This window comes from Macrobrachium nipponense, chromosome 28 (genome assembly GCF_015104395.2).
Source record: "Macrobrachium nipponense isolate FS-2020 chromosome 28, ASM1510439v2, whole genome shotgun sequence".
NCBI lineage: Eukaryota > Metazoa > Arthropoda > Malacostraca > Decapoda > Palaemonidae > Macrobrachium > Macrobrachium nipponense.
Window position 1 is genome coordinate 9,728,492 of NC_087217.1, and position 19,874 is coordinate 9,748,365.

The 19,874-nt window shown below is 35.8% G+C and overlaps 1 protein-coding gene across 6 annotated transcripts in view; it reads left to right on the forward strand.

Moving 5' to 3' along the window:
- The window catches only part of LOC135201400 (neurobeachin-like), a 562,670-nt gene extending 543,442 nt beyond the window's left edge, over nt 1-19,228 (forward strand). For all 6 annotated transcript variants that reach the window (XM_064230269.1, XM_064230271.1, XM_064230273.1 and 3 more), the window contains 16 exons: nt 2,748-2,865; nt 3,336-3,554; nt 4,807-4,919; nt 5,773-5,913; nt 6,216-6,335; nt 6,918-7,070; nt 7,506-7,673; nt 7,884-7,973; nt 8,192-8,369; nt 8,937-9,017; nt 9,647-9,820; nt 9,993-10,138; nt 12,255-12,372; nt 12,566-12,762; nt 12,877-13,028; nt 15,855-19,228. In XM_064230269.1, coding sequence (XP_064086339.1) covers nt 2,748-2,865; nt 3,336-3,554; nt 4,807-4,919; nt 5,773-5,913; nt 6,216-6,335; nt 6,918-7,070; nt 7,506-7,673; nt 7,884-7,973; nt 8,192-8,369; nt 8,937-9,017; nt 9,647-9,820; nt 9,993-10,138; nt 12,255-12,372; nt 12,566-12,762; nt 12,877-13,028; nt 15,855-15,945 — 2,259 coding nt within the window. In that variant the 3' untranslated portion in view covers nt 15,946-19,228. The remainder of the gene's footprint in view (nt 1-2,747; nt 2,866-3,335; nt 3,555-4,806; nt 4,920-5,772; nt 5,914-6,215; nt 6,336-6,917; nt 7,071-7,505; nt 7,674-7,883; nt 7,974-8,191; nt 8,370-8,936; nt 9,018-9,646; nt 9,821-9,992; nt 10,139-12,254; nt 12,373-12,565; nt 12,763-12,876; nt 13,029-15,854) is intronic.
- The last annotated feature ends 646 nt before the right edge of the window (nt 19,229-19,874 follow it).

The window sequence follows — 19,874 nt, forward strand, 5'->3', positions numbered from 1 at the left end:
GCATTGCTGCCTTGTCATATTGAATGAATGGTTCAGATTCAGTGCATTTGAACCTTGTGACTTCATCGCATCAACTGCAATAGTTGAATCCCACGCTCCGACCTTTATTTTATTTCGAAAACTTGATATATGTCTTGAATTTACCGGGAGAGGAACATGTATCAGATTATGAGTTAATTATCGTCGCCCTTTTGGGAAGCGAAGTTCGATATAACTGTACAGCAGGTTCCTCTGTCAGTCGATATATTTCGACACCAGTGTTGGCCCTTTTCTGTTGCATAGCCGACGATTTGCCTTGAAAACATTTGCATATATTTATTTAGTTTAAATTTTCCGATACATTTCTTATCCTTGGAAATAGCCACACAATAAAAGATGACCTAGTTGTTTCTATTCCATACTGAAAACGAAGAAATGTTTAGCTGTTGTCTATCTACATGGACAAGAATAATTAGTTTATAACTAATGTTGCTGTGTTCCTGTATTATAGAAATACAAATGTAACCATAGTGTGTTTCTCAAGTTGCGCTAATAGTGCTGTACTTATATGGTAAAAATTAAATGTCCGTTATTGCGTCGTTGATTTTGTGTAATCGTTTTAGTTTTTGTTTTCATTATTTTAAAAAGGACGGAGATCGATTTCTCTTGGATATTGCAGTCTTTCAATTTTACAATAAAAGCCTGGACGTATTTTAGTCATATTTATGTAATGTGTCCCAACAACCGACGGTAAACTCATGATGCGTTTATTCCGTGTCTTGAAACTTTCTGTGAACGTTAGTTGCTGCTGGCATGCAGTACCTACTTCCTAAATGTTTTTCCTCTGTCAGAATATGCAGGCTTCAGTCTGTTGACGAGAAAAATGCGACGTCTCCTTTGTACTAGTTGAAAAAAAAAAAAAAGGAATCTTTCCACCAGGTACTTCCGACGGTACATGATTTAAGAAACTATATAGCCCGTAGCAGGAATACCAGTATTCACGCTCTTAAGCATTTAGATATAATGAAACCTCATATGCATTCTTCTAAAATCTTCTAAAATCAATCCAAATGGTAAATAAAGCAGAGGGGGAGCAATTGAGGGAAGGTCCACCATTTCTCGTCTTGGTCGATCAGCCATCTTGAAGACCTCCTTGTACTGGTTCCTTGAGGAGGACGACGACAGGGGTCCTCTCACAAGGGGGGTTGGTGGGGGGAGGCAAAGAAGGGGAAAGGGTGCCATGCCGCTGCCTTTTGGAGTATTGATCCAGCGCCCCCCCATTCTCCCCCTTTTAGTCAGGATTTACTGTGACCAGACACGTACGCGCACAGGAGGGGGGAGACGCGGGCACGCTTGCCTTTCCCGCCAAAAGTAGGGGCTTTGCATGGGCGTGTCGCGAAATGTGATGGATGGCCCTTTAACTCGCCCGCTCTTCCAGATTTATTCTTGGAATTAATATTTGGGATGTGATCAGTGGTCCGAACTAAGGAACTTAGGTGTCGTGTGGCGTAATAATCATTCATCTACAAGATTTTCCTCAGATACTCCCTTTGACATTGCAGGGGTCCTTAAAGGACAGAGGGGTTTACATTGCTTTAAAATCTGGTCTGTTAACTCATGATTGTTTTGGAAGTATGGCTGATCTCGTTAAACTGGATAATGAATAGTTCTGTTGCCGAATTGTTTTCAAAATTTACTTCCTGCTTCAACAAATAATGCGGAATTATCTTATGCACGGTATTTGTACATAACATTTAATTCTCAACAAGACCTATTAGTAGTATTCCAGATTTTCATTGTATGCCCTGTTTCATCGGCAGTTACATTAGTAGGGTAGAGTATATTTCATTCACATTTCTGAAACATATCTGGGTGACTGAATGTCCTTCCATTGCGAAATGCCAGTCTTACATTAAAGTTCCCGTGTAACTTACAGTAAAGTTCCCATGCAATCAGTCATTCAGTTATGTTTTTACACTTGTGAAAGACTTGTGATTATCGTTTCACTGCTTAAAATTTTGACGATTGATTCCCTTCTGGGTCAGAACAGTAGTCTTTTGTCGCCATTTTTGCTTTTCACACTTTTCATAGTATGGTAGAAATTTCGTCAACTTGAAAACTATTAGGAATGATATGAGCTGTAGTAGTCCGGTTTTCTTTTGTGTACGAGCTACTGTTTGCATGCATGAAAAAAAAAAAATCAGTATTTTCGTGGCTATATGTAATCTGTCTTTTCCGAATTCTTCCCCTGTCGCAGTCCAGTGGAATTATTTGTTGTTCCTGTCTTAAGATACTGAAAGCACCTTCGAAATATATCTGGTACAAATGCAAAGATAAATTTCGCCCAGTTTTGGGTTGTAATTTATTCAGTACAAATGTATGGCTATATTTAAAATGTACAGATACCAATGATCTTATCAATTGGACATTGTTTCTTTTAGTGTTTTGAGCCAGAGGTTGCGTAATGCCGTTGTTATTTCAGTGATTGTTACATGTGAAGTGATTTTGTTAGATAATTTAGTTTCCGAAACAAAACTTTATTAGTTTAGACTTTATCTGCTGAACTGATAGTATTCCGTTCAATCACAAATGACGATAGTTTGTTTCGTGACGTTTATGGATTTTTTTTTCTTTATGTACAGATCGAAACGCACAAGTTGTAGATAATTTCTTATCTTGGTGTAAAACGTTGTCGAACAGCTGCGAGTTGCCAAAATAGATTTTCGATCATATTTTGATAATAGCACTTTGTTTTATTCCTCTTGCAGGTGGTCAAATACTGCGAACATGTTCACGGAAAGTGGCACTTCAGCGAAGTGCGCGCCATCTTCAGTCGACGATACCTCCTGCAGAATACAGCCCTCGAAATATTCCTGGCTTCGAGAAGTAAGTCTTAATTGCCGTCTTCTTTTTCTCCCGTGTGATACAAGTGCCTGCCATGATTGTGCTTTCCAACTTCATGAGGTATTTTCTATTCTTACGGCTGTAAAGAAAGTGAGGAGCATTGCTTTATAATAATATTTATAAAATAACATGTTTTCAAATAATGTTCTGCAACAAATGTACCGTCTTCATGGAAGTTAATGGCTTATTCTCAATCGCTTTGCTGTTGAAGTGTCAATACTCAAAAGTTTGTTGAATGTACGTATATTAACATCTGTACTTATACATAAAAACCTTCAAAACGTTATCTTTGAAGAATATTCTTGCATGTTCATTAAGTGAGTTTATGTCAAGATAAATAGTTGACGCCTGATTGGCATTTCATTGACACAAAACAAATTTCCAATAAGTCAGCTTAATTTAAAAAAAGAAACTTTGAATTTGAACTAAGGAGTAATTTCCTCTCTTTGCAGCGTCGGTGTTCTTCGCCTTCCCGGACCAGGCGACGGTGAAGCGCGTAGCCAAGGCCCTTCCCCGGGTGGGCGTCGGCATCAAATATGGCATCCCTCAGACTCGCAGAGCTTCCATGATGTCCCCGAGGCAGCTCTTCCGCGCATCCAACATGACGCAGAAGTGGCAGCGGAGAGAAATTTCCAACTTCGAGTATCTCATGTTCCTAAACACCATCGCTGGTAAATATCGATCACCCTAACTGAAGAAATACTACTTATAATGGTCATTTCGTTTATCAGGGAGGTCTAAAGTATATACTTTAAGGTATTTAATTGTCATTGAGATATGTGGATGACATTCGTGGGTATTTAAAAATAGTTTTGATTGAAAATAGGTTGTGGTATTAATATTGATGGGTTTTGAGAACGTGTAACATCCCTCTTTGCAATTATGCATGGGTCATTGCCTGGTGTATCTAAGCCATTTACGTGGCTGTAGGCCTTCTCAGTAACCATTTCAGGTTCTATTATGTTCAGTGGTGATCATAAAACCAATGTTATCATAGCCTTGGCTGTGCCATTGAAGTTAAACTATGACCCTTTGTAGTCACAAAATACACACACACACACACTAATATATATATATATATATATATATATATATATATATATAGATATATAATATATATAATGGAGTATATATGGTTGTATATATGTTGTTGGTGTGTGTGTATTTTTGATCCACAAGTGGGCCCAGCTGTGGTTGGATACCAACGTCATCTTTCTAGAATGTGGGTGAAATACATACTTAGGTACACCAAACGTCTTTCTCTTTGTGGGGTGGTCGACCTCCACTTTCTCAGCAAATGATCCTTTTTTCGCTTTGTTACAAATGACTCTGGTTGACTTACTACCAGATGCACGATTCACTATTGAGGGCAAAAAGACCACAGCGGTCTTTTGTCCTCGAAAGAATTAAAGAGGTCATCCTTTCTTGTTTAGGCTGTTTGAAGTGAACTTAGGGTTGCAGATGTAATCTTTTGCTCAGTTATTCTACGAGTGAGCGTGAAGGAGGCTCAGTTAGAGTAAATGGGAGAATAATCTGAAGCATTTTCATGGAGGTTCTTGCCATTGTTGGTTGCAGCGTATCTTAAACATTCCATTACATGGCATTATTTAAAGTTTTATTGATTGATAGATTTGGCTTTTCTTGATGTCTCCTTGCCCAGGTTTTAAGCTCGCGCAGTGAGGTGTTTGATAGCCTTCCTTTACACTATCAATTTACTGCTGTAGACCTTCCATTGGCCATTTCTGCTAGAAAACTGCCAAAGTAATCGGTTAACTTTCGTTCATTGTCTTGTAGAATTAATATCTTCCTTCAGTTCCATTTATTTTAGGACACGAATACTTCTTGGTAATAAAAAACTTACTGATTTTAATATTTCCCTTACTGCATACCACATCATTAACCTAATTCTCTCATTTTTTTCAGGGCGAACTTACAATGACTTGAACCAGTACCCCGTATTTCCTTGGGTTTTGACGAACTTCGACACACATGAACTCGACCTCTCCCAGCCGTCCAACTATCGTGATTTGTCAAAGGTCAGTGGGTTTTGCCGATTGCTAGTGATTTAAGTTCTAGCCTACATACGCAATGCTGCCCAAGCCGGGCTGGGTTCACAGGACCGTAGTACTTTTAATATACTTCTTAGGATTACATCATATATAAGATATGCGGGTTAGGATTGTAGCATACATTTGGGTATAACCGCATGTGTTGGCATCAGGATTAATGTTTCCAACAGTTTGCCATACGCCCATAGGTTTGATAGAAATGCATTACTTTCACAGAGAGCGTTCGTTAGTTTCAGTTGAGCGAGTGTCTGCAGAATTGAATTTGTCTTGTACAGTGAGTCTCCGTTTGCGTGCTTTAGGATATACTGCCAATCATTATAGTCTGTGTAAGATATGCTGCTTAAGGTTACGGCACATAAGAGGGATACGTAGAATGACAGGTATACATAGGATATACTGCTTTTGATTAATATACATGGGATGTACCCCCTATAATTTTAGACGGTCTCCTTATGATGACTATATATGAAGGGTGTATTGTGTGATGAGGATATTATGAGCGCACAATTTCTCTCATAGCGTCACGTTACTATGGAGAGGTTCTAGATTTGACTGTTGCTATATAAGAAAAATTAAAGAGTAAATCTTTTGTTTCAAGAGAAGTTTTTATATCTAAGGAAAAGGCTCCTTTTGAAATGGATTCATTCCCTTTCTCATATTCATTGTATAGAAGCCGACTTACATTTCTTAATCAAAATAATTATGAATATTTTTCACGGGTTTCTTGGTGCAATATGGAAATGTGCGTCAGATTTACTAACGTGCTTGTACCTTTAAATATTAATGTGTGTGTATATATAGCGCCTGTTTGCCATTTCAGCCGATTGGTGCCCTGAACCCCTCCCGCAGGGCGTTCTTTGAAGAAAGATACAACTCGTGGGAGCACGACCAGATACCACCATTCCACTACGGCACTCATTATTCCACATCGGCTTTCACACTTAATTGGCTCATCAGACTGGTATGTAAACTGCTTTCCTCTCTCTGTTATGGTCAGATCTTCCGATTACTAGATTGGCCTTTTATATTGTATATAATATTATTTTGATACTGATATAATTTGTGTAAATTATTGTGAATAATTCATCCTGACCAGATTTTTCTGTTAATAGAGCAGAATAGTATTGCATTTTATTAGGTCACTTCTTATTGAGCAATTCATATCTTTATTTTGAGCCATTTGGTAATTAGGACAGGGGACTAAACAATGAACGATAAATTTCAAATTGACCGATTTTGCGATTTTGTGCGATGTTATTTCAGGAACCCTTCACAACAATGTTCCTCGCCCTGCAAGGAGGCAAATTTGATCATCCAAACCGAATGTTCTCCTCCGTTGCCACAGCGTGGAAAAACTGTCAGAGAGACACATCCGATGTCAAGGTAGGAGGCAGTGTTTACAGGCCCTTTTCGTTATCTTATAGAGTAAAGAGGTAGGAAAGATAAAAGCATCTTCTCAGGTGGAACGAAAAACGCGCATGTAGAAAACTACATGTTAATTTCTGAAGACTGTATTTCGCCTCCATAGGTGTTCCTTATGAGTATTCACAAGTTGCAGTGGTAAGGTGAGAGTCCTCTAATCGTGGTTTCTAGTTTTTGATACAGCTTCGTTATTAATTTTACAAATTGAGCCAGTGACCTTAAAGAAGTAGAGATTGACCTGATCACTTCACAGTGAACTACCTTTTACATGAAGTAACTTCGTACATGGATGAATGTTCCAGCCTCGAGTGATTTTGAAACAAGTTTTACTGCATAATTATTAAAGATGACCAGCAGTAGAAGTACATCCCAGAAACTCGTTTTTACATTTTGTTGAATACTTCCTTACTCAACATTTGTGAAATGCGTTTGAGTTCTGCATTACGAAACGTCAGTGTTTCGTATCAAAGTAATAATCTCAGAGTTATTTCATGGAATTCATAATACTAGTGTATTAAATGTGTTGTGATTTCCGTTTTTCAGGAACTGATTCCTGAATTTTACTACTTACCTGAGATGTTTATCAACTGGAACCGTTATAAACTGGGAGCCACAGAGGACGAGGGCATCGTCGATGATGTAGTTCTTCCTCCTTGGGCATCGTCTCCAGAAGAATTTGTTAGGATAAATAGAATGGTAGGTTATATCTGTTTCAATTCTTATTTGTGTGTTTACTGAAGTAATGTATGTTTTATGTAAAAAAAAAAAATGCGCACAGATATGTAGTATGCGTACGTGAATGCACTTTGAGTAAATGGTGATCGATACCGTAGTAGCGCTGTAAATACTGAGGCTAATAGGTTTGGATAACCACTTGCAAAATGATTAGCTTTCCTAAGTATCAATCTTCATGAATGAAATAGTGTTTGACACATATTAAAAAGATCTGAAATGCCAATAGGCTATTTATACTGTAATTCGTTATTAGAATCATTTCTTACACTTCCAAGTGATTTCTACAGCTGTTATTAGAGTATCGAGTTTTTACTGGAGCACTACTCAATACCAGTCCATTTTAAAAACATGTTTTGTACTGACCACCATGTTTATCTTTTTACAACCTAAACTCAGGCACTGGAATCAGAGTTCGTTTCCTGTCAGCTTCACCAGTGGATTGACCTTATATTCGGATACAAGCAACGTGGACCTGAGGCAGTTCGTGCTACGAATGTGTTCTACTACCTCACTTATGAAGGCTCTGTAGATTTAGATTCCATTCAAGATCTTGTAATGAGAGAGGTATATGATCTTTATTTTTGTTTTATTGTTTTTGTCTTTCTGTTTCACCAAAGTAACAGTGGGTAGAACGTGACTTCTCATTCAGTGTACATACTGCTAAATTTTGTTACCAGGTTATTATCATTCTGCACAGAAATAATGTATAACTTAAGCTTAGTGAGTCGCCATTTCTAGAATTACAGTGTACAGTGTTACTAAACTATTTTCCAGGCCATTGAGAACCAGATCCGTAATTTTGGCCAGACACCTTCACAGTTACTGATGGAACCACATCCACCCAGATCCTCGGCCATGCATTTAGTGAGTTGAAGTTTTTGGTTTTGTTTTGTACAGTTACTGCAAATAATGAACTTACGAAACTATTCAGATGGTTATGTCACTTTTGGAGATAAGTATTTTTTATATGCATGGATTTATCTTTTGCACTGCCATAAATGAATAAGGCAAAAGTAAATTAGTTAGCAACTACTTCATGAGCGTATTGTTAGTGTATTCATATATTTTTGTTCTACTTCCAGTCTCCACTTATGTTCTCTGGCGTTTGTGAAGATGTTTGTATGGTAATGAAGTTCGTTAGCAATTCTCCTATCTGCCATATATCTGCTAACACCTATCCTCAACTACCCCTTCCATCTGTCGTTACTCTCACAAATAACCATCATTTTGCTATCAATCGCTGGAACACGAACTATTCAGGTAAGGACAGAGAAGTGGCGTCTGAATTTTCTAGTAACCCGGATTTGTTATCTATGAAGAGGACCTACGCGAGATGTTATTTGAGTTTTAACTGCTTCATTATACCTAATCACACATACATCACTGAGTTATAAGCTTCATTATGAAATTCTGTTTTCAAGATTTTTCATTTTGTAATATATTATCAAAATCCCAAACTAATGCCCAGTAAATACAAAAAATATTAATTCATGAATGATATTTTCCTTGTGTTTGTGTCAACATTACTATATGTAAGATTTTCATTCCACTGCAATGTCCCCTATCCTATGTTGTTTAAATTGGGGATTATTACATCTAAAAACAGACATTATACTGTAGAAATTCTGCTTTTGTTTAGTATGAAGTACATTAGGCCATTGTGTTAGAACATACTTTTCTTTTTGATTACTTAAAGTATCGCATTTCTACAGTTCCTAGAACTTTGGTGCCTCAGTTGTAGAAAGAAGTTTTTGATCTCATGGAATCCAGTCGTGTTTTATACTGCATTTGTAATGAAAGTCACAAGTGTTTTATTTCCTTTTGCAGTAAATGTACAGAGTCCAAGTTATGCTGAAGGCAGTCAGTCACCGTCCACCCTCCTGCCTCTGTCCATGGATCCCGTCCTTCGTGAGTATTACTGAACTTCATGTACCAGATTTCAACTTAATAGTTAGGTTTTCAATTAAATGACTCCAAAAGTAGTACTTGGAATTAATGCTCTAAGGCAACATTAGTCTTTACTGGAGGTTCACGAGATTAGAGGCTATTTCAATTTCACATCCCATGACATGTTATTCATCCTGCAGTGAATTCATACAAAGTATTTGTAAACTCCACAGGATTGAAACGTTAGTCTTTTTTAAGCTAAGAATAAAGTAAACCTTTGTACATGGTTTCATATCAATCATCTTAAATTTTGAGAACAGAAAATAATTGAAATCTTGTCTTATTTGAACATAACTTTTCAGTTGTTACAGCAACTCTGTTGTTCCAGAGAACAATCTTTCACTGGAAGTCATTTTTTTATGTTTGTAATAGGCTCTTGTGTAACAAACTTCTTTCTATATCTTGTTTATTACAGTGGATCCCAACGGCCATGGATGGTATATAGATTGACCGAAATTGATACTTGTGTATGATGAAGCCAGTTATTTTAGATTCTAATGTACAGTAGGTGATAGCTGGAATTTTAATTTTTAGTTTCATTTCACATTTTCCATCTGTATTCTTATATGAGTTAAATATCCACTTTGCAGAGCAAGCTGCCTCGGGCAACAGCAGTGGTCAGCAAATGAAAAGACATTTAGGTGACAATTTCAGTCAGAAAGTGCGCATGAGGAGTAATTGCTTTGTAACCACAGTTGATTCACGATTCATCATTGCTTGTGGCTTTTGGGATAACAGCTTCAGAGTCTTCTCCACAGAGACAGGTTTGTTGTCATTGTTCTTATTGTACTCTCAGAGAGGGAGATTAATGTGATAAAATTGGTTTGTTAATGCTTTTTCATCTCAACTGGTCAATGATGCATAATGCCATACCTAATGTAGTTATGTTTTTTTGTTACAGCAAAAATCGTTCAAATAGTATTTTTTTTGTTACAGCAAAAATCGTTCAAATAGTATTTGGTCATTATGGTGTAGTGACATGCTTAAGCCGTAGTGAATGCAACATTACCAGCGACTGTTATGTAGCATCTGGTGCCCATGACTGTACTGTTTTACTGTGGCACTGGAACGCTCGCACACAGGTATGAACTATCCCTTGTTTTGGGCTTGTAGTACATTACTGGTCAATTCTACTAATTACAAAACTTTTTCAGACTTTAATCAATTTATTTAAATGTCTTACAGAATATAATAGAATGAAAGTGTTATCTTGAAAAAGCGAGACAGACAAATAGATTAGTTTTATAATTATATTCATAAAACAGCATGACATTAAAGTTTATGACTATAAAAAAATGTTATGGTTTCCTGCATACCTCCAGTATTGTAGTTAGGATAAAAAAAAAAAAAAAAAAGAGGTAACAGTTCTTTTGCTCATTGAGAAGCAAAAGAACAGGATTATCTTATCAAGGGACTGAATCGACATTTTAGAACATTTTCTATCAAAATATAGTCCAATGAGCGATCTTATTCTGAAGATTCCTGTAGAAGTATGTACCAAGATAGTTCAACTAACATAACTTATGATGATTTCAGTATTCACAGGTGAGTTTCCAAAGGTTATCTGCAGTTACTGCAAATACAGTAAAATTGTTTGCAGATTTGCTGCGACAACAAAAATACAGTACAGTAGTAGTCGTATACTCTAATTTGAATATCAAATTAGGCCACTTGCCGTCAGATTTTCCTTTTATTTAAAGGAATGTTAAAAGATCCATGAAGATTATAGAGAAGACCCAAGTTTTTTTCCGTTATAACAAATATCTTAAAGATGTCTCTTATTTCCATAGTTTTTCTTTGAAGGAGCACAAATTACAGCACTGTTCCCATAAGGTTGGTGAAGTGCCAGTAGGAACATATGCAGACCAATTCTTTTCTTTCAGTGCCTTCTAAGGTTGTTGAAAAGGAGACACTTTCTAAGAGTCAGTATGGCTCTGTAGATATTTTGTTTTCTGGAATGAAATGTTACAGTTCATCCAAGAAGCCTTGGCAATAGATGCAAGTTTGGGTTTTAAATTCATGACTGACTTTGATGTACGTGCAGTGTTTATTTCAGATCTTTTTGACCGACAGCTTTTTAATTGAACAGTAGTAGGGAGTTGCTGGTGATGACATTTTACTAAGCCAAATTCTATCTTCTTTAAAGTTAGGGTAGCTTTAAAGCACAGCTCCTTGGTTCTTTTTAGTCTTTACTCTTTATACGATTATTGGACTTGCTGAAAAAAAATAGTGCATTATGGATATTATGCACTGGTAATTCATTTTGTAGTTATTCACTACCCCTTGATGTAAAACAAAGTTGCTAGAAAGCAAAGGCATGAGACTGAACTTCAGCAAAATCAAAGCTTTAGGGATCTCAAAACTGTACTCTATTTTTTTGCTGATCATAGGGAATGCTGTACTTAGTCAGAATATTTGACAATGTTTGTCACTTTCATCTCTAACTTTTCCCTTCAATATTACTATCAGAAAACTAGGCATATGTCGATAGAGGTGATAAATTTTATGTTACATTCAATAAATTGTTTTTATCTAGTGTAATAATATTTGGGTTTTTTTGTTGTTGAGTGTCGGCAGCCTTCTTGAATCTTCATTTTCTAAGCAGAGCCCCCCTCCCTCTCTCTCTCTCGGGTCTCTCTCTCTCTCTCTGATCTTTTTTGTTTTGTTTACTGGAAAATTTCTTTGTATTAGCATGGATGTAGCTGGTTCAAATTATATAGTTTCAGTGATGCTAAGGGTACCGTGTAGTACCTCATTACCTAAATTGTTTCACAGTTTTAGCCTCTATGGTGATGTATATATAACTTCTTTGAATGTTACTTGTCAAATTGATGGTCTTAAGGCTGTTTCTTTGAATATGGTCACATGGTAAATAAGAATAATAATAGTAAAGAACCTTCCTTTCAACATATATAAAATAAAGTTTTCATTTTTTTTCTTTTCTGTTTTTCAACTCAAAAATCATTTTATTTTATTCCATACTAAAGTTGTTCAGAATCTTTCTATACATCAAACTTTAGAAACTAACTTTGAGAATCATCTTCTTTCAGAAAGAGAAATAAAACTATAAAAAGTAAGGAGTTATGGATAATTTATTCATTTTAAAACTTAATGTTACATACATAAGAGCTGTTCCAAATGTATTGTTTTAATTACCCAAGATTCAGTACAGTACTTACTATATCTTGAATGTTCCAGATGATTATGGGCGAAGGAGACTCTCCAACACCACGAGCTACCCTTACTGGTCATGAGACCGAAGTTACGGCAGTTGTTATCTCTGCAGAACTTGGTCTTGTTGTGTCTGGTTCAAAAGGTATGGATGTATGCATTATTTATGAGTTGTAAAGTCTAGGGTTGAGTATAAATATTGTATCCAACTGCTTCCATTTCTAAAATCTCACAAATTTTGTAACTAGTAGAGAGTAAACTTGTCAAATTTTCTTGTAATTGCTTCACTAACACTGCAAATGGACCTGTATTAAATATTTAAATTTCATGGATTACAGATGGACCTGTACTAATCCACACAACATCTGGAGATCTGCTGAGATCTCTGGAAGCCCCTGATGGATTTCTGTCACCTGAAAATGTAGCCCTATCCAGGGAAGGTCTTATTGTCATTAATTACGACAGGGGACATGTAGCTGCATATACAATGAATGGAAAGAAACTACGTCACGAGTCCCACAATGATAACATTCAGGTTAGAAAGGATCTATCTTATTATGCACATATATATTTATATATATCTTTTACTGCAAATATGATCAGTATATCAAATTATAAACAGTTGTACTGAATATGTTTATTTTTTCAGTGTGTTATTTTGAGCCGGGATGGCGAATACATGATGACTGGAGGGGACAAGGGTATTGTGGAAGTCTGGCGCACCTTTTCACTAGCCCTTCTATATGCCTTCCCAACTTGTGATTCTGCCATCAGGTCTCTTGCCCTATCTCATGATCAAAGGTAATTTAATCTTGGAAGTTGTTAAACATCATAAATTAATCATATATTAATTTTAAGAGATAAGAAACAGAGCTTCACTACATTATTTATTTTGATTATGCTACTTTGTCATACAGCAAGATTTTTCTGATAATGTTGCATGTGATATGTATATTATAGGAATACCTTAGTCCATTTAGGCCTGTTGCATAGATTTTGCTTAAAAATTTTTGAAAGTATTGTCAAACTCCTAGTAAGTAATGAAATCCAATAATTATTAAAATGAGTACTGTACTGTGATACCTTAAGCAACTCAGTTTTTATAAATAATAGCATGTTTGTAATCTGTATTTAGTACTTTGAGCATTCAATTTAAGACCCATTTGCTTATTCAGTTTCAGATAATTACTTTTAAAATTAATTCACTATAAAAATACAGTATAAGCTATCAAAAGCACCATCGTATCCTTGCAGATTAGTTCTACTTTTTTGTTGACAAGATATGAAAAACAAACAAAACTCAAATATACAAAAATAACTATCATAAACATTTTAATTTGTTTCTTTTTAACATAACTAATTCAACATTCTTTGTGAAAAACATTTTGCTCCTACGGGATACAAACCATTACCTTTTATATAGAAATATTTCCCCAGTGTGAGATGGAGAGGTCACTGAATTGGGTCACTAGTCATCAATTTATGGTGAAGGGGGACAAGTAAGGAAATACCCTTCACTTGTCATTTACTTTTTTCCTGGCTGCTATGAAGTGTAAATGGGCTGCACTTCTCTTGTCTTGCTGTTGTGGAATGTTGTGAATGAGGAAAAGATGGAGTATGTATTTGTTGATTATCTTGGATTATTTTTTGCCTTGCAAACTTTTTTTATTCTAAGAAGGCAAAAGACGTGATCATTTTCGTATACTCCATGCTATCCTTTAGTCATTATATCAAAATTAAGGAAATCCAGTTAGTGTGTGGTTAGCATTGCACTGCAACAGTTGGTAGTTTTAATGAGTGACAACACAATCTTAGTGGGTTGTGTCAGCAGGTGAGGAGACCTTTTTTTTTTTTTTTTTTTTTTTTTTTTTTTTTTTTTTTTTAGTTGGCACTTATAGATCCACAGGAGGAATGTTCTAGCAGATCAACTCAAATTGTTTGAGTCAGGGGTAGAGACAGTCATCCTTAAGCTCAGGAGTAGCAATAAGGTTGATCGAACTCTGGGAATTGCCAATGCTTGACCTGTCCCGTCACTAAGTTGAACAGAAAACAGTCTTTTCTGTTCTTTGGTCCCAGATTCCTAGGCAGTGATCGAAGACACCTTCCAATATCCCTAAGACGATCTGGATGTTTACACCTTCAGTCTCCTTCAGGGTGGTCAACAGTTCCTCGCCTCCAATCTCAGAGATGGCCTCTCATTTGCCGTGAGCCGTGTGGTAGTAAGAGCTACTAGCCCCAGTGGTTGAGACACCAAGAGAGAGTTTTCCTGTGGCCTTAAGATTCAGGCACTGAGGTTATCCAGTGTATCCTGAGAGGGAGAGGCTTTTCTAATAGGGCTGCAAGGGAGATGTCTGGATAGCTCTTTCATTCCTTCAAGAGAGTGTTGAGTGTTTTTGTAGAAGGATAGCTCTCTGGTTGGAGAATCTATTCAGCAGAGTACTGACTTCCTCATACACCATTTAGACGTGCTTCTTTCAGTCTTTGCCGTGAAAGACTATTGCTCAACCTTGTTTCACATTTACAAACTGAAGGGGGCTGGATTTCTATGCTTTTGTGGATTTATCCATGCTGGTAAGACCAGAACTTCTTTAAGCCTGTCTCAAGCCATTTTTCTCAGCTTTGGTCTTGGCAAAAAGGATGAAGGGAATACATGGCCTTATACTCCTAGTTTAGCACTCGCAGCAATAGGTATATGTTTCTCTCATTCTCTTTTGTGCCTAAGTTTGTGGTAAAAACTTATTACCCATCAAGCTCCTGATGAGACATTTGAGAGTTTATCAATCCCCTCCCTCCCACTAGACTATGTTCGGTGGTACCTGGATGAGATGCATGTGTGCCCAGTTTACACAGTTAAGTGCAGACTTAAAAACCGCCCATCCTCTTAGACCTGAGGTTAGGCACCTTTTCATTAGTAAAGGTAAGTGCAAAGGTGATGTCCAGGAACTCACTTTCTTTGTGAAAAGTGAAAATAAGACTCCTCATATCTTTGTGGTGATCAAGTGAAAAATAAAGACTCCTCAAAGCCCGAGACATTGATCTCCATACTCATGCAAGAACACATAAAGTTGGGTGTGGGGCCATCATTAGCTACTCAGAAGAACTTTTCAGCATTTTAGGCAATGAGGACAAGTAGCTGACCTAGGCAGACAATGTACCTGTACCTCAATCTACCCAAAGGACATTGTCCAAATCCTTGGATACCTTTTTCTTGGGACCTGTGGTGTCTGCTCAGCAATTTTGTGCAGGCACTAAGCTCCAGCTGGACAGAGAAATTTCTTACATTATACATTTTGGATAACTTATTCTGAAAAAATCTAATTTCTTGAATATGATATACATGATGGAGGGTGCAGTTGTGTAACATTATGTCTTTATGGATGCTGACTTACCACACCTTTTTTTAAAGGTACTTGATTAAAAACTAATAGACATTACCAGTCATGTATCAGGCTGGTAAATACGTAATATGTACTCTGAATTGTATAGCTTGTCTAGGTTCAAATTACAAATAAGTTCAATAAGCCAATGCTATATTTATCTTAAAGAAATGGAGGGAGCAGAACAATCAGGTTTCATTTATATTTATATTATATAATCTTTCCTATAAACTGAATTTTTGTTTTTCAGGTTCCTGATGGCTGGTCTTTCAACAGGCTCCATCGTTGTTTTCCATATTGATTTCAATCGTTGGCATCATGAGTTTCAGCAGCGCTACTAAGTTGCTTATGACCTTAGGATTTATAACAAGACTGACGTGAATCGCTGTTTAAAAGGCAAAATGAAATTCAGCCTTTGAAAGAAGTGCTTTAAATTTTTTAATTTTGTATGTACTTATTATATACATGTATATGTATTTATTTTATATATTATGTACATGTGTATTAACTCCTACACATATACATATATATATAATATATATGTTTAAGTAGCTATAATGCACAACTGTATTAAAACATATACATTGTAATATAATTAAATTTGTAAAACCAGGTTGATTAATAGACTATATTATACAGTACTGTATATCTTGACATTATCAATACTTTGACCTAATTCACAACATAACACAATGTACATTAACTGCACTGTGTCTTTCCACTTCCACCAACTCGAAAATGAGAATCTTAGGATGAGAAAACTTAACTTTGGGGTCTTAAAGGTGACCGTTCATTATTTAAATTATATATGACCAGTATGCAAAAAGCTTCAATGTCTTTTTATATATACAGTAATATGTAGCTGCAAAGTTCTATTATGATTATTTGAGAGCAAAGGAGCTTCTACTAGGTAGAGTTTCAGACACCTAGTTGCTCGCAATGCTTTGTGATAGACTGTACTTATATTTCTAAATTTTTCATTGCTTAAAGAGCTGAAATTGGGTTGCTATAAACAAATCATGCCATATAGAAGTTTAAGAGGGTAAACCTGAAGTGAGACATACAGAATGTTATTTCCTGATTAAAAAAGAAAAATGAAAAAATCAAGCCAGATATATTTTGCTCATGCATGCCCACTGCAGTTGACCACAATAGGGAACTAGGCAATGAATTTCTTATTAAGGGTAAATATTTTGATGAATCTGTATATGGGTATATAAACTAAACTTTATATGTATATTTAAGTGCAATTTTTTGCTAGGAATTTCAGTATGGTATATTTAATTTGATTATAAGTAAAGTATGTATATATGCACACACATTATATAAATATAAATATATATATATGGGAGATTCTTATAGCATACTGTTAGCTAGATAATTTAAGAGCCTATTATGTACTTCATTAAAGCTTATTTTTCTGTAGTTAGAGAGGAAAATAAAATTGAACAGTCCAACACTCATCACCACTGGTCCAACTTCTGTTTAAAAGACCAGTGGCAAAGATTCATTAAGGCATTTCTTTACGGCAATAATTAAGAAAGCCCAGGTGTTGCTTCTAGTCAGGTGTCGCTGTGCCAAAAAGGGGTCAGTTTTTAAAACAACAGAAAACTAAAAGACAAATCCAATGTTTCTATAGATTGTGACTGTTAGTATTTATAATAAGAAAAGTGTTGTATGTTGGTCATTTAAAAATAAGCATTCATGGTTCTTGTTGTTACTTAACACAAATATGATGATGATGATGATGATGTTTGCATCATTAATTTTACGAATGTGTCTTTCTATGAACGCTTGAGCAGATTTTGTGGTATCAAAATGTTTGAAAGTTGCAGCAATGAGCTAATGATTTTGAAACACGCCATCTTTTTATGATTACAGTAATGTGATGTTTAAACTGAAATGGTAATGAATGATTAGATATCATAGTTACATTAATAATGATATATAACTGTTCATTATTACCAAGTAGATATTTCTAGAGATTTTATTTTCTGAAGCTGTACGTGTTAGGAAACTACAGTAATTTAGAGGGAATTATTAGACTTGATGAGCTCTTTTTAACAGAGGTCTTAAGGAAATTTTTAGATTTTATGTACAGTGGTAGGGTTATAGCTTGAAAAGGGAATTGTAATCAAATGGCAGATTCAGAATGCTAATAGCATCATGTGTGGAGATGAATCATTATTCTGTAGAATTATAACATATTGTGCATTTTAATTCTTTTCCCTTATAAAAACAACTGTGTGTATTAACTTGCAGAGTTATTTCCTTTTATTTGAAATCTTTCAAATTCTACAAACTCCTTCATAGTTGAAATCACAGCTCAAGGACCCCAGGCAAGCTTGGCACTGAAACTAACCGACCATTCCCTCCATCAGTTGTGTTTGTGATAGCTGCTCAGAACATTGTATATAGTGAATTACCAAGCTCACTGTCCATGTAATATAAAGCAGAGTTTCCACATGTGAGGAGAGCTTACACTTCTCGTTCTTGTGGTTGTCATGTGCTTGAGTGACTTGTATAAAATAAGGAACTGCAGCTGGCATCAGTTTTAATTACTGCCATCTTGCAGTCACGTTGTTTGATATGAATATTTAGAATTTAGCTTATTTTGGCAAGTTATAATATTTGACTGTACACTTACCATCATTAATTATTTTATAAAATTCCTGATGGTACACTTTTTCCATGTCACTGGATATGCACTTGGAATTAATTAATCAAGTTGTTTGAGCATATTATACAGTTCTGCATTTTTTGCAATTTATTTTTGCTTTTGTAGTAGGATGCACATGTATTTTTTGGCCCAAGGAACTGATTGTAATTAGAGCTTAACCAATGTTTGTCTAAGTAATCAGTTCTATAAAACTTGAAATCGCAGACAAATTTTGGGAAAATTAAATTATACATAGTGGTGTTTGTTGATTGATCAGTGGTGTTAAGGTTTGAAAGCTTGCAAAGGGTAAATCCAGATCGAGTTAAGCTCGTTGTTTCTTTTTGGACTAGTAAAGTACTGTGTCCAGTGTTAGACTTAAGACTGCTAGTATGATTTTTATGAAAAAATTATTCAGTCACTATTACTTAGTGATTTATTGTATAAAGTATTATAATTATACTATATGGGATGTTGTCAGTTTGGGTATATGATTAAGCTTTCAGTGCAAAATCAGGTTTTACCATCAAAATGTCACTTTTCTTTCCTTTATTAAACTTCACATGGCATAGGATTGGCATAGCAGTCATGAACTGGGCACATACTAATGGTGCAGCAGCCTCCATCTCTTTAATATTATTTCATCTATGAGAATTCATAACATTGGTCATCAATCTTTCTTGCATATAAATACTCAGGCCAATGCAACCTTTTCTAACAATATTTTTGTTCATAGGATTAATGTAATTAGTGAATGGAATGATCATCAATAAAAATCTATTTTGATAAGTTAGTCAAAGTAAAACAAACACATCCAGGACATTAGCCTGAGTATATCACAACATATGGTGGAGGTTGTTAACAAGTTTTTGACAGCTGTAACCAATACTACCGGTCTGACCATCCTCCCTCACTCCTTATTGTTAAAGTTAGTGTACGTAGAATGGCCAATAAAGGATATTACTAATGACTGTTATTACTTACCCCTTTGGATTATCTGTGCCTGTATTTGTTGGAAAAGTACCCTCCAGGTACCAATCCTGAAAATGGGAAACACAACTGGAAAAAGCTTTTCTTGGCTCAAGATACGTACCTGGTATTACAGCACATCTCAATAATAATTTCTGAAAATCGTAAAACAGCCCAGTGACAATAAGAAGTTGGGCAAATTCCATAAAGGATTCTTGAAGCACTACATAGGTGAGCAAGTGATACAATGACTTGTCCTCACTACCATACCACTCAACCGACCTCTTTCAAATAATCTAATCTAGGGTTATGAGCTGACTAACCCATTCTTTTTACCTGGTGTGATGTATACTTGGGCTTTATAATAATTGAAAGAAAGAGAGAGCCTTTAAAACTAGGTATACCTGATCTATTAAGTACACTGAGGAAAACAACTCAGATAATTAACAGTATGTACACTGAGGATAACAACTTGGGGAAATTAGCAGTACACCGAGGAAAAAACTCTGGAAATTAGCACTATCTCAATACTTTTACCTGGGAATGGGCCATTATTATAATAGTTTAACCAGACTGTCATACACATGCTATGCATAGACTTAAAGGAAAGTGGAGAAGGGAGACAGGCCCCAAGCTACAGTTCCT